Below are 25,125 nucleotides of genomic sequence, written 5' to 3' on the forward strand. Positions count from 1 at the left end.
GCCTGGGCCTGGCTCCCTGCTCCAGGTGTTGCGACTTGATGCATGGGATGACTGCGCCACTCAAGTTTGGCCTGGCTGTGCCCCTGTCATGCCTATACAGAAGGGCTCAACCTGTTTCTACATAGTCAGAAACATATTTCCTTTATGAAACATTTGCAGGTGTCAGGGAAGGCCATTTAATACATTAGGTTATGACTAATCAGCTTGGGAAAAAAAAAACAGATGTCTACCACCTAGGATATAATAAGAATAATCTTTCCTGTCACTATTAGAAACTTGTTACAAGGTCTCAGTGCAGTGCTGTCAATGTTTAATAGCCCACTTTTTAAAAGGCTATATACCTAGAAAATATCTCTGAGATTTTACAATTCCCTTTCAAAGTCACAGCTCAGGGGACAAAGGTGACCAGCTAAATGTATGGAGAATGAATAGATGTTTCTTTTCTTACTGTGTGTGAAACAGGAGGGGCAGCTCTTCTTAAAATCAAAACGAAACACAACACACAAACAAACACAGGTCAGCAGCTAGTTTACTACCACACATAAGCAGACTTTCCTGTAAAGTAGATATATGAAGCTAGTAATCAGTCAGGAAATACTACAGACCAGTGGCTTGGTTCAGGAGTGGTCCCTGATAAGTACTGGAAGAGAGTCCAAAGCATAAATAAAATATCTTTTCAGTTCTCTCACTGTTTTCTTGTTCTCATATTTACACTATAGTATTGGTGCTAAATGCTTATGCCACAGCTAAAATACCTACTTGAGTTTTGCCGTTTGAGTTTAATATATTGAATAAGCATGTAATCTGAAGGGCCACTATGTTAACATGTACTTAAAATTCCAGTTAACACACACAAATAGATGTGTCATTTCAGATGCTTATATTTTGGTGCCTAATAGTTTTGCTTTCTAAACTAAATTTTGCAGGCTGTTTTTTCAATTAAGTGACCTAGATTTTGTTTGAGTTTTCTGTTGAAGAGAATTAAAATGGAGTGAGCTATTAGCCCACAAAATCAGCTACTGTGCACATATACCTACTTTTTCATTTATTTTCTAACATGCATTTTACCTCTTTTTTCATGTTACAGACTTTCATGATGTCTCAAGTTTTTGCAAGGTAAAGTATTTTGTCAGAGAATTTTTTTAACTTTATTGTAGCACAGATGCAGATAATACTGGGTCAGCTTCAAAGAGTTTTGAGCTGTATATGGCTTTCATGATTTAAGGAATAATGATCTCTGAAGGAAGCCTGGAGAGCAGGTTGGTTTGTATAGATTAACCTCTTACATCATGTTCCCTGAGATAAGAGTCCCATATGAGTTGCAAACACTTGACACACAACTAGGTAAGTTAAATATAACATTATAGCAGTGACTTTGAATGTTCTGACTGTGGGGAATTTAAGCCAGTTCCCTAACATACTATAGGTTTTGTATGTGTACTATGTATACACGCACACACAAAAAAAGACTAAATTGTCACATAACTTTTATAGAATAAACATAGATTTTTCAAAATACTCAAAGAGCGTTTAAAAGACGTAATTCAGAGCAATGATGTCATGTGTGAGTTACTATGTGAGTTACGCTATTTCTATAAATGGTAAATAAAGGCTGCAATAAGAGATTTAAACCAAAAAGAGCTGCTTTTTTAATTTTTGTGTTTCTGTCAGTACTGGGAGAAACAAAATTTTCACGAACAGGAAAGTTCTAATACTGCCAGAAAGGCAGATTTGACGTTTTTCAAAATGTATCTTGTTTATATCAGAGACAGTCCAAGACATAGTTCAAATCCCAATGAATGAACTTCCTGTTCTACCGCAGTTGACATACAAGCAGTAAACTATGTAACATTGCCACCTACTGGCAAAATAAATGATCTGACAACTCTTCCAATCTTTTGGTTTCAATACCAAATCAGCTTTATGATTCATGGTTACCATTCACATTTTCATATAGAAATGTGTAGGCATACAAATATACTTACTTTCTGTATGCTACTGCATGTACAGTGCTATCAGCTGAAAACTGTGGAGGACTCCAGGGATTTGCAAAACAGCTGTTTGAAATTTCTGCAATGGCCTCAGGGACTCTTTTCTGAAGGACAAGGCCCAGATGGTAGCCAGTTGTGAGATGTGTGTGCACGCACTTGTATGGGGGACTCTGCACCTGAAATCTGCTACACTTAAGCTTTGTCTATACTGGGGAAATTCTGCAAAAGTTTCTCATCATTGCTAGCAGTTCAGCTCCAGGACTAATGGGAACACTGGGATCCCTAGCACAGACAGGACGCTGGTGCCATTTGCCTTTTCAAAAGCCAAGTCAATTTACTATGCTCTAATTTACCTGGTGCTTGAAATGTACAGATAAGGCACCTGTGGCTGCCTCAGGATTAAAGCTGCTATTACCTACTGAGCAAAAACCATATTAGCAACGATGGGGAATTTTTTCTAGACAAGGGTTTATTATATTGACAGCACTTATGTAGTAACAACCTGTTTTGGTTTAGTTTGTGAGACAACATGGAGCAACAGACATTTTAAAAGCACACATTCAAGGACCTCAGAGAATCCTTATTAATTACCTTATCATCATCCTCACATGTCATGACATTGGAGAAAGGTATCTCAGCTTTGAACATCTTACGACAATGCATGAGCTGGACCAGCAGGTAGCAGACTGTTTTGAACTTCATTCTTTTGGCAGGCTTTATGTCTGAGAGAATCAGTCCTGGAAATATCTGTCAGGCAATTAAAAATATGAAAAAGATACACACAGGTTTACATACATGTAGACATACCTACATACACATATCCCATCCAATGATCAGAATAAGCATGAAAATATTGTGATCAAACAATGTATTTTATTACATGCCATATTTTCTTAGGGGTAGAATACTTCTCCTTTTTATATCTAGTATATAGAATATGTTTAACATATTATCTTTAAGCACAACAGAACTAATATTTCAAAATTGAGTTTCTATAGAAACTACGAGTATTAAAACCCATTAGCGACTGATGTAGAAGAGAGGCATTATTTGTATTTCTTCTTCTACTTTATATTCATTTGATTTAATAACCATTTTCCCCATGAAAATAAAAGCAGCACGTAAGAAGTATAAGCATGAGTGAGCTTTTCTGTTCATTCCTTTTCTTTTTAGAACATTCCTGTCATGTTCTACTTACCTTCACTCTCCCATTTTAGCAACTAGAGTTCTGGTTCCAGGATACTCGCACGCATCCATGGAACCATGATCAAGCAGGGAACCGGGGGACCCAACTATTATACCCCACATCTTGCTTCTTCAAAACTGGGGACATTGAGCCATGGAGCGGAATTCTGGGGTGAACGTTTATGGGTCCACTTCTTTCAGCACAGAGGACCCGGATTCAGAAAAAGCACTTGCTTAACTTTTAAGCCTGTGTTTAACACCCATTGACTTTGATGGAATGTAAGATATGCTTATGTGCTGTTCTTAGATTAGAACCAGGGCCAGAACCCCCCGATCTATTTTCAGGAGCCATGCAACCTCCTCTGCTTGGATTATTTATGCTTTTGGCATGTGTCATCTGTGACGGAGGATCTGTGAGAATTTTGAAAGGCCACACTACCTGCCAGCACTGTAACACAAAGAAGTACTGTCACTCTGATCAAATTATTATGCACCTATTTTAGGAGCAAAAGTGAAGAGACCCAGAGTTTGGTGCATAGTGCCCAGACACCTGAAACATATTCTCAACCCCAAACAAAGCTCAGATCTTTGTCCTTAGGAGCCAAGGAATATGGCCACTGAAATGAGTAAAAAGGATTTGGTTTATAATTGCCATTAAGAGTCGAGAAGTATGATGGTTGTTTACTGCAGCATTATGTGTCTACCACATGTTCACAACTGGGAGTTGCCCATGCCTATCAGGATCCAGGGAAACAATCCCTTACTTCACCAAAATCATTTCTTCTATAGCTGCCCTCTACCTACACCAACCATGGGAAATGTTACAGAAATTTTTTTGGACAAATTAAAGGGAATCCAACAAAGTGATTCAGAGGAGCGCACTGCAGATGAGTGAGAGTCCCAGCATACATGGAGGGCTGCACTTCTCTATCTTGATAGCACAGATCCAATTTACTATGGCCATGTGTCAGCCAGATAGAATACACTAAATGGAAATGTCATCTTGGTCACTAAAAGTTCTATCCATAAGAGAAAATGTTTGGTCCAAGCTTCCATTATTTGTTTATATCACTTTTTTGGGGAGTGCTCACTTTAATGGTTGGCATTTAGGGTTTGATATCTAATGAACATGATGCAACGGTGTCGACTGCTTCATTACATCAAATCTTAATGAGCAGGGTAGAAAGGAGGAAGTAAATCAGAACTGTTTGCTCAGATACTAGGGTGAACATGTACATACTTGGTTATCTGAATTTAGAGAAACTGGGACAAATTTTCTTCAGTTATACACCCTATATTCAACTTCAGGACCAGTATTCAAAGAGAAACTGCTGAGCTTCAAGTATCAGAGGGGTAGCCGTGTTAGTCTGAATCTGTAAAAAGCAACAGAGGGTCCTGTGGCACCTTTAAGACTAACAGAAGTGTTGGGAGCATAAGCTTTCGTGGGTAAGAACCTCACTTGCATCTGAAGAAGTGAGGTTCTTACCCACGAAAGCTTATGCTCCCAACACTTCTGTTAGTCTTAAAGGTGCCACAGGACCCTCTGTTGCTTTTTGATGAGCTTCAGTTCATTTGCAAATTTGACACCATCAGATCAGGATTAAACAAAGCCTGTGAATGGCTAGCCAACTACAAAAGCAGTTTCTCCTCCTTTGGTGTTCACACCTCACCTGCTAGAAAAGGGCCTCATCCTCCCTGATTGAAGTAACCTCGTTATCTCCAGACTGATTCTTGCCTGCATATTTATACCTGCCTCTGGAAATTTCCACTACATTCATCTGACGAAGTGGGTATTCACCCACGAAAGCTTATGCTCCAATACGTCTGTTAGTCCCACAGGACTCTTTGTTGCTTTTTACACACCCTATATTATACACAGAGTAAGTCAGTGTGGAATTTGGCTTTATATCCAGGTTAAAATATGTATATTTAGGTACTGAGAAATGCATTGCATTTTATGGTGCAATACAGAGCTTTTCCTATTGAGTTGTGTGGGTACTGTTCAGAAGACTACATGTTACACTGCGACAACCAAACACAAAAATCAATTAGTCTGTTTAAATATCTGCATAACATTTTAATTAATGTGTGACACAACCTGTTACTAAATTTAACAGGAAAAATATTCCTGAATGGGCACAATTAGTGTATTGTGCACTTGAAGGATGATTAAAGTAGATTAATACTATCTACATTATACTGCACATCTGATAGTACTTCAATTTAAAGGACAATAGTTTACTGTGCATGTTATTCTGCTATATAAGGAGTTGATTATGTTTAGGTTAGAAATAGTGAAAAAAATCTCTCTTAAGTGGCTTCCCATATAATCTCTCAGTTGAGGAATTTCTGGCAAGTGACTCACTGCTGGAAAGCAATATTCTGCCCAAAGGACATTGTATAGTGACATTCACTTCACTAAATATCTTGAACACATTCCTTAGTTGTTCATACCAAATAAGATATTTTTAGGCATAGATAGCCCTTAGGTCAGAATATGGCAAATGGGATCTACCTTCAGACCAATGCTCTTCAAGGCCCCAAGCTAGAACATAGCCTTTGGGTAGCTAGTTGTGATGTTACGGATTAATCCTATCATGTTTTCTTAACACATCCATAGCTCTTCTAGAAATATGAGTATTTTGCTGCATGCCTTTCTCTAAACCCAACAAAAAATGTAGCAGCTTTTTTTTTGCAATTAACTCCAATACTTTTGCTCTATTTTCCAAGTCGTAGTAATAGAAAGGGAACATATGGAAGGCACTAGGTGAAATAGATCTTAGCATCACCACTGGAGCTCAACTCCAAAACAACTAGTCCCCTTTCCTCTGTCTGTCAGACAAGGTCAGACCTCTCACCTGGAAGTCACATTGAGCAGATCAGTGATTTTGCCACACATCTTGATTTTGGGGGCCATATTAGGCTGATTCTGAGTTGATCTTCTAGGTAAAGAACGAGAAGCTCCTTTGCACCTCGGAGTACCCACAAAAGAGAAACTTTAATATAGCTGGGTGTGCTAATGGAAGTTTCTGCTAGCAGAGCTAAGAGGGCATGTATGAGAGAGCGGCAAGAATAGGGCCATGGTCTCTCTCTCCCCCTGGAAGTGCTGGGAGGAGGGTGCTTTGGAGAGTACAGTCTAAACTTACTTCAGTGTATCAAATCTCCTGTGAACACTCTGCTTCTGTGACTGCCCAGAACCATTATGACTAAGGCCTGGTCCACACTAACCCCCCACTTCGAACTAAGATACGCAACTTCAGCTATGTTAATAACGTAGCTGAAGTTGAAGTACCTTAGTTCGAACTTACCGCGGGTCCAGACGCGGCAGGCAGGCTCCCCCGTCGACTCCGCGTACTCCTCTCGTGAAGCAGGAGTACCGGTGTCGACGGCGAGCACTTCCGGGATCGATCCCAGAAGATCGATTGCTTACCGCCGGACCCGGAGGTAAGTATAGACGTGCCCTTATAGAGGAATAATGTCGCCTGACAACTTTGCTCAGGCAGTGTATCTCCTTCCTTTCCCCAACCTGGCTCTCCCTCAGAAGAACCCTCATGTGTGCAGATAATTTTTATCCAGAATTCCAGAATTTATAACAGCTTCTTTAATATAGCTTCAAAGCAGCAGATGGAGCAAACTGTTTATTTACCAGTCATTAAGCATGGTTGGGCTCCTGCTATAACAGAGACACATGGTCATTGCCAGGAGGGTAGTATTACCTTTTTATGCCACACCTAAAAAAAAAAAAATAGGCCATCCTTGACAGGCATCCCACTGAACTTGCTCATGGCCTGCTTTATTTTATTTTGGCACTTCCTTTTTAAGTGCAGTGAACTGATGCCTGTTCATTTGCAACATAATTTTAGGAAGGGTTCTTTGTAGTAACATAGCCAGCAAATCAGGGTAAGAACAGGGATGTTCTATCAGACCCCTACAAAAGGCAGCCAGCCTATTTACAGCTTTGAGAGTGCATTGAAGCATGTGGAATACAACAATCATTGATTAAAATTCTGAGAAAACATCCCTCTGTTTGCATCTCTTGTAATACTCTGGTAAAGGATCCACTGGTGCTTATCTAGGCTCCTCAGAAACAGCATCAGACTGCAGTTCATTTTGCTATGGTCACCTAGGGGCATGAAAAAAAAAATCACAGAAAAGGAGGTACCGTTGATATTCAAAGTGCATTCACAGAACGCTTCCGTGCTGTATTGTATGTGTCTCTCTTGCTTATGCCTTCAGGTAGTCAGGTCTGAACTTCTTGGTATTAGCATCTTTCCTGTTATTACTTGCAAGTTACTGAGCTTTCCTGTGGACTTTTTTTATCCTGAGATAAGTGAGCAGGTTTGTTCAGGTTTGTCTTTTCACAGCTATGGTAATTAGCAATTTTTAGACAACTCTCTCATATGCCATTTTATTTATTTGTAATCATTTCTTTACTAATATACTAAAGTCCATTTTACTTAGTGGTGAAAGAATACAACTTGTCTAAGAAAGAATTCTCCATAGTTCAAACCAGTTTACCTACCTATCCAACACAAATACAGCAAATATTTCTAATGGTTGCAAGTGTTAAAAGATTGCTGGGAGACCAATAAAATAGATACAACCATTCTCTAAGCCCCTCACCTCTCTCGTCTCCAAGTGCCACATCTTTGGGGAGTAAAATAAAATGGGAGCAACAGAACATAAAGCAAAGGACAAACCCCACTCCCACTGACAGTGATGGAAAACCTGGAATAATTCCAGATTGGGGGGCATCAGACTGACATATGTGCATTTCTGTTCCTAGCGCCATTCACAGTGACAGCAGGAGTGATATGTGACCCTGGCAGATCAGGTCAGATCAGGGCCATAGGCCGATTCACTTGTGTATTAGTGTAGATCGAAGAGAGTAACGTTTTAAACTTCATGAAAGCTAGTGGAATGTTATTCGTATTGTTTTCACTTATCTGTTTCCGTTATAATGTAATAAAACATTTACATTGTATATGCCCATGTAACTCAATAACCCAAAGAAATCTTGTGAAATGCTAATTACCGAATATATCAGAAAGGGTGCTAATTCCAAAGCAAATGGCCATTGTGATGATGACTGGAGGTCAAAAGACTAAGTGCATTCCTCACTCACTGTCATCAAAGGAAAAACCTACATGGGTAGAGACACAGTCAGCTTGCTTTCTGTGTGAAGATACCATAAATATGGATTCAAAGAAAGATCCTTTATCTCTGACAGTTTGGACTTTTACAGGGAAGTGTACCAGACGCAAAGCAGAGATCCCTAGAGACAATTTGGGTATCTTGAAAGACTTTTGGGAAACTGGCAGTTTATTATATCACTGCTACCATTTGGAGTTACAAACTGTGATTCACCTGTACATCTATTTTACCTGCTTTAAACTCTCAATAACTCTCATTTTTTGTTCTTAGCTAATAAACTTTTAGTTAGTTTACTACAGAATTGGCTGCCAGCATTCTCTTTGGTGTAAGGTCCAGAGTACCAATTGATTTGGGGTAAGTGACTGGTCTCTTGGGACTAGGAGAAACCTGATGTGTGATTTTTGGTTGAAGGGACCTTTTATCACAAAGTCCAGTTTGTCTGGGTGGCATGACAGGCTGGGTCCTAAGGGTCCTAAGGGGACTGTTTGTGACTCTGTGGTAAGACTGGGATAGTGATCCCGGAGTTCACATGTGGTGCTGGCTTGGTGAAATCTAATTATAGAATATACTACCAGTTGGTGCTCTTGTTTTCTGACAATCTGCCCTGAGGTAAGCACTCAGTTGTGAGCCACTCCAGATAGCACAACACCCTTATCTCCTTCTTTGGTCAGTGGTAAGCTACTTCCAATGCTAGTTGTGTGTTTGGTAGACCTACAAATAGTGCTCTTCATTGTTAGCACATTTCTGTGCACAGTTTTTGAATTAATACAGATACCCTTCAGTGGAAGCTTTGAACAGTAATTATGTCCCTTCACTGTGTCAGATCTGCATAAACAATGATCAGAATGTTCAAATTTAGGTGGCTAAAGTTAGGCATTTAAATTCACATTTAAGTGCCTAAATAAAAGTGATCTGATTTTTCAGAAGTGCAGGACACCCATTTCTCCCACAGACAAGCAGACAATGGGAGCTGTGGGTGCTCAGTATCTCTGGAAAAAAAAAATCAGACCACATAATTAGGTGCCTAACTATGGATTTAGGTGTCTAACTTCAGGAACCTGAGTTTGAACATTTTGGCCTAATATTTTGGTTTTGTGGTCTCCTCTGCTTGTACAGAACACAAGCCTTAAAAATTTCACCTATGCTGCTGGAAGAGAGTGTCTTTTCTATAGGGACACACTGTTATTCAATGGAATTCACCTTCCTGCAAGGAAGGATATTGCCAGCAAATAAAGATAGAAATTTAAGTCTCTGTTAGTATATAGATGGATATAAAAAAAGAAAATAAAATGGCTGGAATGCTAATTTTAATCCTTTTCCTTCTCTCAATTTATTCTCCCCCCCCCCACTCCCCGCCCCATTCCTTTTTTATTTGTTTACACATTGCTGACTAACAATTTTTCAGCTCATTAAGTTCAGGGGGGTTTGGGTTTTTTTTGGTTAAGAGGAGTGAAAATCTAATCCCCACCATGGTAAAGTTTCTTTGGTTGGTCTGACAAAAACAACAACAGCCTGCTGTCAAAAAACGTATTCCAATAAGAATCATACACATCAAACAACCTACACTTGATGAATAAAAGTCACTTGAAAGCCTTTGCAATAGAATGAAAAGCATCCAGGGACCACATACAGAAAACCAAATGCACTTGATAAATCTGAAGAATGCAAGCTGCTAACAATGATTCACTGATAAAAGCTAAATTGTAAAAACCACGCAGTAATTGTATATTCTGCCTGTTCTTTGACAATGCTATCACTCTTTGATATTGAGTGTTAAATTCTATTTTTGGAGGCAGCTTTACAGGGAGGCTACCAAAAAAGTATTGGTAGGCTAGCTGAAGTGATATTTTGGGGGTACAGGGATATGAGACCCCTGGTATGTCCTATTAATTGTTTTTACTAGAAGATGGAGCCATGAATGGAAGGGTGGAGATCTGAGGGTGGGGGATACCATGATAAAACTTGAGTTCGCTACCCCCTCATACATGAATTCTCAGTCTTTTTCATACTGATATCCCACACTCAGGTACCTGTAATCCATCCTTTGTACTGGTTTTCACACTGCAGTGGGAATTAGCACAATGCTTTAGTGTCTACTTTCAGTATCTTTTTATATGCACAAGTGTCTAAGGAAACTGTTTCAGATGAAAACCAGAGACAGAGAATGAAAGCAGATTCCTATTATATTTGGATCCAGCAGAGGAGATAGAAACACAGCTCTCTGCTGTGCTCCCTTTATTGTTCTTGCAGCAAAACTGAAACCAACATGAAAGTGAGGCTTTGCACTGGGTGGGATAGGGGAGTGCTCAAATATTTAAAGGGACAGGACATCACTTTCGTCCACCCTATTTAAAATTTCCCCCCCAAATATACATACATTTGTGTGTGTGTATATATATAGGCTATATAGTGTTTTATGTTAGCCATGTAAATGATGATGATGATGATGATGATGTGTGTGTGTGTGTGTGTGTATGTGTATATATATATATATATATATATATATATATATATATATACATATACATATACATATACACACACACACACCATCATTTACATGGCTAACATAAAACACTATATAGCCTAACTAAAAGTTGTGGGTAGACTACCAGAGATTCTCAAATGGCAAGGAATTATACTGCCCTGAAATAGCAACTCACTGCCATATAAGATCAGGCGCACCACTGGTTTTCACACTCTCTTGGGATAATGGGGTGATGGTTGTGTGACAGTGTCCTGAACAACAGGAACAGTCGGTGGTAAGGAATCTAGTATGGCTCTAGTATGGAATCAGCTGTGATCCCTTTGGGAGCAGATGCACCTCTCCTCATATCATGGTGTGAGCTGTGGTGCGAGCTGTGGCAACCTGCTGCAATAATCTTTGCACCTGTGTCCCTGACACAGTGAAGGGCAGTTGGAGTACATACAGATCAATAAGAGAATACAGTTCTGTGGGGGGGAAAACACAGCACATAAAATGGCACATTTACTTTGTCAGTCCTTATGTCTGCTTATTATAGCGCAGTCCTAGCATACCAAAGCATACTGACAGTATATCCCCACTGGTTCTGGGGGCAGAGTTAAGGTTGCGTGGCATAGCTTATGTGTACTGTAACTCTGTATTTCCTGGGTTTTAGAGATTTAAGTACAGGTGCACTCGACATTCAGGAAGTACATGGTCATACTTAACTCTGCATTAATGACATTTTGGGGCAGTGAATAATCAAGGTTGCCTAACGTTTTCCACTGTAAGACTCTGTTTTCAGTTACTTATAATTTTCCCAAGTTTTAACTGTGTGGACTGAAATTTTCCATATGGGGTGTCTGCCTTAGGTCGAATATTTTTGGAAAGTTTGGACAAGTTCAACAACACTGGTTCAGTCATTTTTGAGAACAGGGTTGGAGAAAATAGATTGTTTTGCCAATGTTAATTTTTTTTACAACTGTTTAATTGATAATCTCTAGCACCCCATGCTTTGCAGTAGAGACTTTAAATTTGGCTGGGGTCAGAGAGATGTGTTTTCCTCCTGTCCCTGTAAAAATCCACCCACATTTGGCAGTTATAAGCCTCTGAAAATTGCCATTTGCACATGGCTAGTAGAGGTTTGCTAGAGGCTGGCTGCTAAAGAGTATCTGTATGCATGAGCATGCTCCAGCCCAAACTGGCACAGATGAGCAGGATTTTCTGTGCAATTTTCTTCTCTTAGAGGCTATAGTGCTGGACACTGGAACTGAGAGCAGGGAGACTCTCTCCACTGTGCACTCAATGCCTCCTGATGATCCAGGCAGCCTGGAGGAGGAGGAAGCATCCTGCATCAAATGCAGAGGAGGACAGGACAGGCTGAAGTCAAAAGAATGGCCATACTGGGTCAGACCAAAGGTCCATCTAGCCCAATATCCTGTCTTTTGACCGTGGCCACTGCCAAGTGCTTCAGAGGGAATCACCAGAACAGGTAATCGTCAAGTGATCCATCCCTTGTTGCCCATTCCCAACTGTTGGCAAACAGAGGCTAGGGACACCATCCCATCGAGATAAATGGGGTCTGTAGTTTTTTGTGTATTACTGAACTTAGAGTGTGTGTTGTCATTAATGTATCAGATTCCACAATTCATGTTATGCGGCCTATCGTAAAATGTTTATTTTGGGCTTTGTGGAAAAGTGCTAATACAGAACATGCTTTTGCGTGAGTTGGTAAACTGTTTGTAGTGAATAAGTGAACGGACATAGCCCATTTTTACTTTTTGTGAGTTATCTACAGACAGGCTTTGTTTTTTACAAATATGCTATTTATTCAAAATTGTTTGGTGAATGCTTTATGCAAACATATATCAGCCTATCAGCTAGTCCAAACTATTTGATTATATCTTCAAATATTTACTATTCTTCATTAGTAGTGTGTGCCTGGTCATCTATGTCTACACCCAGCCGCTTCCCAGTTCGGCGGCTGGGAATCGAAGTTCTGGGTTCGACTTATCGCGTCTTGTCTGGACGCGATAAGTCGAACCAGGAAGTGATCGCCGTCGACTGCGGTACTCCAGCTAGACGAGAGGAGTACCGCGGCGTCGACGGGGGAACCGCGGCGTCGACGGGGGAGCCTGCCTGCCACGTGTGGACCGAGGTAAGTTCGAACTAAGGTACTTCGAACTTCAGCTACGTTATTCACGTAGCTGAAGTTGCGTACCTTAGTTCGAATTGGGGGGTAAGTGTAGACCAAGCCTAAGTCACCAGGTGTTTGTATTTCTGCTCTCTGACAGGATGACAAAGTGTTCTGAACAGGAGATTTTTAAGATGGTTACCATAATCAATTCTGGCATGAACTTTTGCGCAAACATACATTTGCATGAGTACTTCCCAGACTTCCAGCTTCCCCACAATGAATATTTCATTTTCTTTCTGAATGTTGATTGAAAAAAACAAATGCTAAACTTATTTCATATTGTTTGCACATCACAAAATAAGCCGCATAATATCATGTTGATTTCCTCTTCAGCCTCCCTAATTTCTTAGAGCCCAATCCTGTAATCTTTGTGTGTGTCACTCCCATTGAAGTCAATGGGAGTTTTATGTGAAGATAAATCTCACAATGGCCTAAACAGAACATTTCAGTAAAATATCAAAAATGTTTGTGTTCTTCACATAAGAGTGGGAAATATACTGAATGCTGATAGAATCTGAAGTCTGCTCTGTGCTGTTTGCTCTATGCTATAATAGGCAACATTTGCTCTATGCTCATTCCCAGTGGCGGCTTTAGAGTTAGTGGGTCCCTGTGCACAGCTTCATTTTCCAGGGCTCCCACTCAGGACCCAGCCAAGAAAAAGAACATTCTCTCTTATCTCCCCCCCACATTTTTCCTTCTTTTTTTCTTCATCCCCCTCCTATATTATAAGTAATGGGAAGTAAATGAAAATAAAGTGAGGTTCCTTGATTGGGGCAGGGGGTTGGGGTGCAGGAGGAGGTGTGGGCTCTGGAAGGAAGTTTGGGTGCTGGATGAGGGCTCCGGGCTGGGGCAGGGGGTTGGGGTATGGGAGGGGGTGAGGGGTGCAGGCTCTGGGAGGAAGTTTGGGTGCAGGGTGCAGGCTCTGGGCTGGAGCAGAGGGTTGGGCTGCAGGAGGGAGGCAGGGGGGGAGGCGCTTAACTCGGGTGGCATGGCTCCCAAAGCGACCGGCACACACACCCTTCCGGCAACGGCTCCTAAGCGGGGGAAGCCAGGGGTCTCCATGCACCCCCGCCCGCAGGTGTCACCCCCGCCCGCAGGTGTCACCCCCGCAGCTCCCATTGGCCGCAGTTCCTGGCCAATGGGAACTGCAGAGTCGGCACTCAGGGCAGGGACAGTGCACAGACACCCCACCATCTCAAAGGGCCGCAGGGATATGCCGGCCCCTTCTGGGAGCAAAATGGCGTGGAGGAAGGGAGGCAGACTGGGCAGGGAGCCGCCTTAGCCCTGCTGCTGGCACGTCTCTGTGCACCTCTTGGGTGGAGGGTGGCAGCGGGTCTCCATGCACTGCCGAGGGTGGGGGCAGCGCACGGAGCCACCTCCCACCCCCTGCCAGGGGCGCGCAGAGATGTGCCAGCAGCTGGCCGCTCCCCAGCAGCGGCGTGGGGCCACCGGCCACAGCATGCAGGCAGCTTGCCTGCCTGAGCCCTGCTGCGCCGCTGGCTGGGACTCAGGGGCAGGTTGTCAGATATTTGTCCTGCATTTTGGGGGGCCCGTGCCACCGCATGGTTTGTTTCATGGTAAATCCGCTCCTGCTCATTCCAAGCTGAACAAAACCATCAAATCAGTTGCAGATAAGATACATTAAACAACATGCATTGTTTAGTGGTGAGAAGGCATAGGGCTCAGTACAACATACAGGGACAGATTCTCAGCTGATGTAAACTAGCAAAGCTCAAGTGAAGTCACTGAAGCTACACTGATTTACGCCAGCTGAGGATATTGCACTGTGTCAAAAACAGTGTTCTGATATCCTTCTGAAGCATCAGAATTCTATATAATCTGTTTACTTTACAGCCACTCACTTAGTGACAGGATTGCGACTGCAGGAAGTTTAAAATCACATCTGTTTATGTTAGATGAAAAACAGTGTATGACAGTGATGTGACAGCCATCAACACTTCTTCTGCAGCTGCTGTCACACAATTTAAAATGAATCCCAGGTTACTGAATTTCTGCCTGTTACATCATGAGTCTAATGTAAGAAATTAATTGATCACCTTTTGAGCTATCAAATGTAATTGTGGTTTATAGTAAGTTTTCCTCAGAGGTGTACTGTAGATAATTGCTCTGGATCTCTCCAACACTCAAGCCAGCTGGTAAATTTTAAGCATTTAGTGCTACATATTCCAAAAGATGATCCCAAGGTGTCTCATATGGAGAGGAATCCTGCACTTAAGTGTTTTGAACAGGTCTCTCCTAAAACAAACAATTATTGATTTCCTCTCTATTTGTAGATACGTCATTGGTAGCAGGGTCCATCTAGCTCTCACTTCCTCCTGTCAGGAATCCCACCTGCTGAACACCAGAGAGATTAATGAGGGACAAGGAAAGATCCTACGCCCATTCACCTGGGAATTTCTGATTGGTTACAGTCCCACTGAGTGACCACAACTAATTAGATATGAATAGGCTTTTAGAGGGAGTTGTAGGGAGGTTTTGCTGAGATTTCTTGAGAGTTCCATATTCATATGGTGAGGAAGGAGGGAAAAATGCTAGACCTTTCACAGAGAAAATGGGAAAAATAAGGGAAAGACGAGACAGAGAGAGTAGCCATATGAAGGAATCTGACTAGTCACAGAAAGTAAAAGGAAGGAGATCTTTTTACAGTAGGGTAAGTTGAGTATAAGCCAGCTGAGTGATGAGAGAGCCTAATCAGAGAATGGACTGCAGATCAACCAGGAAGATAATGGATTTTCAGAATTTGAAGAGAGGCAGTTAGCCAGCCTAACATAAAGGGGGCTGAGACTTGTTAAATGCAGATGTAGATTAAGCAGGCCTAGTGAAATGTACAAGTATAAGCTAAGCAATATTCACTCACAAGCAAGCCAAAACCCATGATCCCTGCGATGATAAGATCCATATACATTGACTTGCTGCCCCAAAACGAAAACAAAAGGGAGAAAAAACAGGAATTGGTCACTGACCGGAAAGGCAGCAGGAAGAATCACCTGACACACCTCACCCTCAGTTATGAGCATGTAGAACTGTCACAATACCAGGCCTGAGTATTGAAGGACCTGGGATACTCATTTGCATGAGTAGGCCCTTATATCTGTGCACAGTCCTACAGAAATGAATGGACTTTCCACAAGAACAAGGGCTCTTCTGCACAGATCCCTTCGCAAAATCAGGGTCTTCATTGTAATTCCCTTTTAGACAGTGCACTTAACTGTCTTGTGAATATACAGTTTTTACTGTTTCCCTATACTAATTTCAGTCACACTTCATATTAATAGAATATTTTAAATGATTAGTAGATGTTGTAAGCATGTTACAGAAATGAGTAGCATGCATTATGGATGAACATTAATGTTATCCTATCAGAGAGCAGAAATAACTACCACCTGATTTAGGTGACCAGTCACACACCACAAATAAAGAATAGCAAATAATCAAAGGCAATTCAAATTGTTTGTTAATAATCCATAAGCACATTAGTAGAAGGTGTTGCAGACAGCTGTAAGGAAGCCATTACCTGTTGGACTCTAACAATTCATTACAATTTAATAACTATTAATTAAAACCTCCACGATGTATTTATTAACCCTTTATAAACTATTTATAAATGTACATTTGTATTTAAGTATGACCATTATAATTTTAGTATCACTTCCATGGGTATAACTCCCTCAGATTTTTTTTACTGGTGTTCCACAGAATCATTTGGCCTCTTCTGTTTTTCGGGGTTATCTGTCTTTCCCAAATGGTACTGAATCAAGCAGGAGAGCTTAACTAGTCAAAGAGTGACACTGATGGCATGTACTATCCAGCTGACCACAGAAGTTGAGACTTTCTGGGATAACTTTTTGTACGTTTCTCCCCCCCAGGTAAGTCCAGAGTTGGCCACTGTTTAGGCGTCTGGTAAACTATCTGGACACATTACATCATTAAATGTTTGTTGTTTTCTTAGCATGTGAGATAATGAGGCTTTTTAAGAGGCATGAAAAGAACTAATGCAATGGTTACAAAGGAAGTATACCTAAGACTGTAACTGTCTCGATATTACCAAGGCCAAAGACCAAACCTCATAGATGCAAATGTGCCAACTATACAGCTGGGAGCCAGCTGGAATCCATGTTTCAGCTGTACAAATGAAGCAATGATGCCTTGACTAACTGGCTCTGGTGATTATGAAGACCAGTGAATCAGAGAATGCAGTCCGGTGAAACAAAGGAAGTTAGTCACACACTAAAATTTAATTTTGAATGCAGAACAACATTAGAGTTGGAAGAGTATAAGCCAGGAAAGTTACAAGGGTAATTATCAGATCCAGAGATTTAGCTGGGGCTGATCAGACACTCTTGCAGGGAGCTCCACTGCTGCTAGGAACTGGCCTGGAATTTTCTACAGGGAGCTGAAGTACAGTAACATCAGCAGTACCTCAGCAGGCCAAAAACATCTTTATAACTGGGGGTGTCCCCATGTGTTTCAAGTTGAAAGCTCAATAATTAAGCCAAAATTTTAATTTGACTTCAGTGGGAAAGGTCCATGTTCAGCACCATTGAAAATCAGATGAATTATTTAGGTGGGTTTAGGAGCCTAATGTTAGGTCACCAAGTTTGAAAGTATTGGCTATAATGCTTGCTGATTAAAAACAACAACTATAATTAACCAAACCCTATAATGTAATCTCATGCTTCCATGGAAATAATAATTGTAACGAAGCAAAACATAAAATAAAAAATGACTCAGTGGCTGCTTCCAATAAGTCCCTCTCCACTTGCTAATGTGCATTTTAAGTCAATAATCACACCAGACCTCTAGAGTTGGATGTTAATGGGCCTCATATAAAAGATTAAAAAGTTGTGAATATTTTATAATCTGTTCTCATTTAAAGTGCAACTGGTACATGAAAGGGCTTTCGTGTGTTATTATTCTCGTTCTTGGCTTACAAAATCATCGTGACGATAGATCATTCCAAAAGATTTTGAAGGAAGTGGGGAATATATCTTCCTCTTAATTAAAACAAAATATTCCAAACTGCTCCTATTTACCTTTCAAATTGAACAGATTCTTGGCCATCTGTTGCTGATAACATTGATTTTCATTCCTCTTGGCATCGTACCTGCTAAAGTCAGTTCATATTAATGTCAGAGATGATGCATAAAGAATAAAAAATGTGACCATGTTTCAGCTATTGAGGCTCAGGAGGAAGGAATACAATATTAAACCAGTGGACATCTGAACTCAGCTAAATGTATCAGATTTTGTCCAAGCTTCAGGGACAGTCTTCCATTTATCTGTCTCTAGAGACTTAGTGGTTGATTCAAGAGGGGTGGGGATACTATGTGCTTTGTGGTGAATGTAAAGATAATATAAAACATTTTTAGTCAATGTTTTATGGTCCAGTGATCAATATGCAAGTATACAATGACTATGGAAAGGTTTGATATGCTGCAATGAACTGCAAAGTGACACATTGATTGATCTGTGAGCAGAGTGTAGAAGTCAGTTGATACCAGTAAAATTCATGAAGTGTTTTTCTGCCAGTTTCACAGACACTCCATTGATGCATACCAGAGAGCTAATGTTATTAGCTAAGTTGTACAGCAACATCTGGCACTTCCATAAATCAATCAGTGACACAATAATGGGGAAGGTGCCATTTGCTTTTTGCAGCTGATGACAAGCTAATCATTAGCTTCTCGCTATTCAACACACCCCTTGCAAATATAAAGAACCGTGTGCTCACTTATTATTAGCCCTTCATCCTTGCAATTAAAATGCATGTTGACCTGGTTACCATAATATTTAAAATGGTTTCAACTCATAAATTTTGCTTTGCCAACTCCTCCCTCCTTTTTCCATTTGTCTCTATGCATCAAGTTAGCTTGCTCTTCTCATTTAAGTCCCTCCTAAAAGATCACTTCTTTTAGTTAAGACTTCCTGCTTCCAAACTACCACCACCATCATCATCAATATAATAAATTAGAGATATAATGCTCTAGAAGTTATATTACAATAATGGAGGGGAAAAATCTATAACCAAGAAGCAGCATTTCTAGCCTAAACAATTCCTCCTCCTGCCCCTTCCTGTGTCTCTACATTGTTTAATTTAGGGCCTAATCCTGTTTTTATGGAAGCCAAAAGTAGAACTCCCTCTAGCCATGGGAGCAAGATCCAGCCCCTTGGTTTAAAGGGCCACAAACTTCACAGCAAGTTTATATTGGACCAACAACCTTTACAGAAAAGGCCTCTTAGGAAACATAGGAACATAGGAATTGCAATATTGGATCAGACCAGTACCTCATCTAATTCAGTAATCTCTCTTCAACAGTGTCCAATATGCTTCAGAGAATGTGCATAACCCCTACAACCACCATCTGAGATAACCAGCCCTGAAGGAAAGCTTCCTCCAAACCCCCTTTACTAAGAGGGTGGCTAATGCCCTGAATTGTGGGGACTTATATCTCTTCCACATCTCTTGTTTATTTTTTTCATATTTGCTCTTATAAAACTCTTGGTTACACATATAAATGTCCAGTGCCTAAGAAAAACTTGTTAGGATAGACTAGGAGGGTCAGGTGTATGGAGGTCTGTGTCCTAAGTTGTCTGACGTGGTGTGACGGGGCGCACTCGTCCCGCACTGAACGGGGAAGGGTTCTGCACTGAACGGGGAAGGGTTAAGCCTAAATTGTGGGCTGAGGAAGCCACATCCCCTCAACTCTACTGGGCATGCTCCAAATGCACCAGTATAAAAGGGAGCAGCTCAGCTCAGTTGGGGCTGACTGCCGGAGAGGAAGGGCGCATGACGCTGGCTCCAGCCAAGGATCAGCCGAAGCCCGAGGTCATGAGAGCTGGAGATGCCACAACGCAGGCAGACGTCAGGCTACCCACGGAGGTCCCACAGAGTCCAGAGTCGCCGGGGACAGCACAGACCAGGGAACCCAGAGACAGCCGAGACGCCAAGACCGCAGCAGCAGGAACCACGGTAGGAAGCAGCCCAGGGGAATCAGACAGTGGCCCAATTAGTGAACCAGAATATTGAGTCAGCATGTTTCGGTTGGACTACCCCCACTGACTCAGTGGCATGCACTCCTGCCACTACCAGGGCCCTGGGCTGGAGTCCAGTGGAGAGGGACGGCCCGGGTCCCCTACCTGGGCTGCCACCATCCCCCTTTCTGGGCATGGCTGCCCCCTTCTCTGATTGAGGCCACTTGGCCTCTAGGCCTTACTGCCCTGTGAACAGAGACGAAACAATTGACTAGCCCCTACTGCCCTATTAGAGGGGAAAACCTATTGACTCTGGCCACTGTGCTGCACTGACCTGCTAACGGGCAGATGCAGATGCAGTGACGTTGGTCCCCAGGCCTTGGTGCCCTGCGGACTGGGGCAAATCCATTGACTTTGGTCACTAGGTCTTACTGCCCCGTGGAGGCAGGCGAATACATTGACTTTGGCCACTAGGCCTCATTGCCCTGCTAACAGAGGCGAGTATATTGATTCTGACTACGGAGACATAGAGGCAGGTTATGCACACCCTGCCCCTACACCCTAAGGGAGACGAGGCGCACTCACTCTGCACTAGATGGGGTCCCCCCAACCATGTCACAGGTGGTAGAGAATGTGGGCAACACCCCAGGCCTGAGGAGAGGCCTAAAATAGTAGATCCGAGGGAGGTACGGGTTCTTCCCTTTACCTCCCTAGCGTTCTAGTTACCTGAAATTAGTAGACGCCAGCATGGAATTGGACAAGGTCTTGAAATGGCTCCTAGAAAGCCAGCAAAAACAGGTAGCACAACAACAGCAGCAGCAATATGCACAGGTGTTGCAACAGGTTACTAGCCACCAACAGGAGTTGGCCATCCAGCAGCAAGTCCAACAGCAAAGGCTAGTCCAACAAGTAGCGGTGTTATCAGGGACAGTGGGATACCTTTCTAGCCCATTACTTAACGGGGCCAGCCCAGGTGGCCTATCGCAACCTTGACCACCAGGACGCCGCGGACTATGAAAAAGTGAAGGTGTCCACACTAGACCAGACCGATATCAGCCCCGAGACATACCGCCAGTGCTTTAATCAGAAATGGTACCCTGCAGGGGCTAGGCCACGAGCAGTGGCTCAATGTCTCCGGGACTACACTTGGCGATCACTAAAGCCTGACAAGCGGTTTGGTGCTCAACTGGCAGAAGCGGTAATTTTGGAACAGTTCACCCAAATCCTCCAGAACAGGGGGAAGGAGTGGGTGCATAGAGACTGCCCTGTAACACTTACGGAAGCGGTTGGACTGATGGAGGATTACTTGGTGGCCGAAATTACGGAATCCCAACCCCATAAGATGGAGGAACCTGGGCGGAAAGACCGGCCAGCCAAGGGGAAACCCCTCCCGGCCCCACTGGGAGGACTACAACCCCTGTCGAGAGCCTCAACGAGGAACACTGACATGAGTCTGAAGCCGACTGCTATTCGAGGCCTTACACGGTGGGATGAAAGCCCACTCATCGGAGCCAACCCGATTAGAATGGACTCGCTACCCAGAGGGGCCGAGACCGTTGTTATGAATGTGGTCAAGAGGGGCATTTCCGACATGATGGCCCCTATATGGACTGCAATTACGAGCAGCTCTGGGTAGCCAGCCCCTGGGCTCAGAAGAGGGGCCCAGAGAAGCTCCAGGTCCCGGTGCTCATAGAAGGGGTTCCTGCAACAGCACTGATTGACTCTGGCTGTAGCCAAACTCTCATCCGAGGCGACCTGGTACCAGACCTTGAGCCAGACGGGTCCCCCATCCACATCCAATGCGTCCATGGAGACCTACATTTGTATCCTGCTGCCCGGCTGATGCTGGAGATATACCACCAAAGCGCGGCCCTCTCAGTCGGGCTTGATTCCTAGGCTGGCCTATCCAGTGATTCTGGGGGCGGGACTGGCCGTGGTTCCTAGAACTACTGCAAGAGCCCTCTCAGTACCGTCCGACAGGAGAAGACGAAGGGCCAACAAAAAAGGGGCTACTTGTGAGGGATTGGGATGCCAACCCAGGGGAAGGGCCCTCCAAGTCTGCCATGATCTCGGTGCCCCCGCCTACACCAACAGACTCCTCCGTCAATGATGCACGAACAGAGCTTGAACAAGATGGCGACTTTATCTGGGAACAATGAGAGGACCCTACACTTAGTCATGCCTGGGAGCAGGCTACCGCTAGAGATCAAGAGGGGAGGGGTGCTCCCCAAAAAACCCCAAGGCCCATGCTTCGAAATATGGCATGACCACCTCTATCGCCTGGTGGAAGAGCCACATACTAGAGAATTGCTTCGCCAGCTGCTGGTCCCTCGGAGGTTGCGCCAGGGTCTTTTACACCTCGCCCATTTGGTGCTCTGGGCAGGGCACCTTGGAAGAGAAAAGACCCTCCAACGGGTGGCACGGTGGTTCTTCTGGCTGGATATCCACCAGGAGGTGAAGAATTATTGTGCCTCATGTTCAGAGTGCCAATGCATGGACCCAAAAGGAGTGCTGAAAGGGCCCCTCATCCCCTCCCTGTGGTTAGGATCCCCTTTGAGGGAATAGGACTTGACTTGGTAGGCCCACTAGACAACAGTTCCTCTGGCCACTGGTATATCCTCATGATAGTGGATTACGTGACACGCTACCGAGAAGCAGTCCCATTATATGGACTGCCATGCCCCCTAAGATAGCCGCTGAGCTCATCAAGGTCTTTGCACGGGTAAGGATACCCCACAAAATCTTAACAGATCAGGGGACGAACGTGACTTTCCGATTGATGGCCGACCTCTGCCATCTCTTAGATATATGAGCCCTCAGAACTTCCCTATACCATCCCCAGACAGACAGATTGGTAGAATGTTTTAACAAGACCTTAAAGAGCATGCTACGCAAATTTGTGGAAGAGGATCGGCAACATTCGGATACACTACTCCCAGCCTTGTTGTTTGCCATATGGGAGGTACCCCAAGCATCAACGGGGTTCTCCCCCTTCGAACTCTTATATGGAAGACCACCCTGTGATATCCTCAACCTTCTGAAAGAGGGCTGGGAAGGGCAAGAGACACAGGCAAGGGGGGGTTGTCCATCATGTGATATAGTTGCGGGAGAGGTTTCAGATGGTAGGGACCTTTGCCAGAGAAAATCTGAGGCAGGTGCAGCAGATTCAGGCACAACAGTGTAACAAGGGAGCCAGGCTGCTGAGCTTTGAACCAGGAGACCAGGTCCTAATCCTGCTGCCCTCAACCGAATCCAAACTATTGGCTAAGTGGCAAGGCCCCTTTGAAGTCACGTGGTAGACTGGGCCGGTCGATTATAAGGTCCAGCTGCCAGGCTGCTGAGCTTTGAACCAGGAGACCAGGTCCTAATCCTGCTGCCCTCAACCGAATCCAAACTATTGGCTAAGTGGCAAGGCCCCTTTGAAGTCACGTGGTAGACTGGGCCGGTCGATTATAAGGTCCAGCTGCCAGGCTGGCACCACAAGACATGCACGTATCACGTCAATTTGCTAAAGTCCTGGAGGAGCAGGGAGGCTTTACTAATCACACCCTACACCCCTGAACCAGAATTAGGACCCCTGGTTGATGAATCCTTTGAAGATGGGCCAATGTTGATAGGAACAGGACTCGTCCAGACCCAGAGTCCTGTTGATAGGAACAGGACTCGTCCAGACCCAGAGAGAGCAACTGCAAAGACTCCTGCAGTCCTACCCAGATGTCTTGTCGGCTCATATTGCCACCATACCAGGACAAAAGGTACGCAACCTCCACCGACCTCTGCCCAAGAAGATGTGGGGGGCCGTCCAGAAAGAACTGAAGGTCATGCTGGATATAGATTTGATGGATATAGATTTCATAGCGAGTGGCAAAGCCCAATAGTCTGAGTCCTGAAACCAGACGGGTCCATCCGGTTTTGTATTGACTTTAGAAAGGTGAACAGTATATCCTGATTCAATGTCTACCTGATACTGCGGGTCAACGAACTCCTCGAGAGGTTACTTTGGATCTTACCAAAGGGTATTGGCAAATCCTTCTGACCCCAAACTCACGCTCAAAAATGGCCTTCCCAACCCCCTTTGGCCTGTATCAATTTATAACCATGCCATTTGGGCTACATGGGGCAGTGGCCACCTTCCAGTGACTCGTGAATCGGGTATTACAACCACATGGGCAGTACACCACCGCTTATATCAATGACATCGTCATATATAGCACGAGCTGGGAAGACCACCTTCAACACCTCTCTAAATTCATACATGCACTCAGGGAGGCTGGACGCACGAATCCAACGAAATGCCATCTTGGGCAGAACGAAGTAACATACCTAGGTTATACTGTTGGGGGCAGAGAGCTGCGACCCTTAGTTGGGAAGGTACAAGCGCTGCAGAACTGGCCCATGCCGACGACAGTGACAGGTTCAGCAATTCCTCGGCCTAGCCAGATATTGCCAGTGTTTTGTACCAGATTTTGTGAATTTGGCGGTCCCCCTGACTGACTTGATGAAGAAATCACAATCCCAGAGAGTTCAGTGGTCTTGGGAGTATGAGGCAGCCTTTCAGGCATTAAAGGAACGGCTGACCCGGGAGCCGATCTTGGTCCATCCCAACTTTCAGAAACCCTTCATCCTGCAGACGGACGCATCGGAGGTAGGGATCGGGGCAGTACTGTCTCAAGGAGACACCAGAGAGGAACATCCCATATTATACCTGAGGCGAAAACTGTTCCCCAGAGAGACCCGTTACTTGACTATAGAGAAAGAGGCCCTAGCTGTCAAATGGGCCACAGATTCTCTACAGTATTAGAGAAGGGTCAGGAAAGCACAAGTGCCTCTTCTTTGCACACAAGCCTGCTCTTCACCCCCCACCACATCTCAATAGATCTGGCAGGGGGCAGAGGAGGGGAACAGGGATAGGGGGAGCAGAGCTTTGGGAAGGCTGTGGATTGGAGGGGGGATACTGAGGGCATGTGGGGACTGTGGCTGAAGTGGATGAATGAACAGGGGCAACGAATCTGAGGCCTCAGGAGCAGCTCAGCTCATCAGGAGGAGGAGAATGAACACACTGGGCAGAGTATTGAGTATTTGCTGTGCTACCCTTTTAAGATTTGCTCTAAGGCGCTTGAATGATTAGCAAACACCGATCC

The 25,125-nt window shown here is 43.7% G+C and overlaps 1 protein-coding gene across 1 annotated transcript in view; it reads right to left on the reverse strand.

Annotated features, from left to right (window-relative positions):
• The window catches only part of ADCY1 (adenylate cyclase 1), a 241,557-nt gene that overhangs the window by 43,212 nt on the left and 173,220 nt on the right, over window positions 1-25,125 (reverse strand). The window contains exon 8 of the mRNA XM_065399454.1: window positions 2,583-2,738. Coding sequence (XP_065255526.1) covers window positions 2,583-2,738 — 156 coding nt within the window. The remainder of the gene's footprint in view (window positions 1-2,582; window positions 2,739-25,125) is intronic.

The sequence above is a fragment of the Emys orbicularis genome, chromosome 2 (genome assembly GCF_028017835.1).
Source record: "Emys orbicularis isolate rEmyOrb1 chromosome 2, rEmyOrb1.hap1, whole genome shotgun sequence".
NCBI classification, from domain to species: Eukaryota; Metazoa; Chordata; order Testudines; family Emydidae; genus Emys; species Emys orbicularis.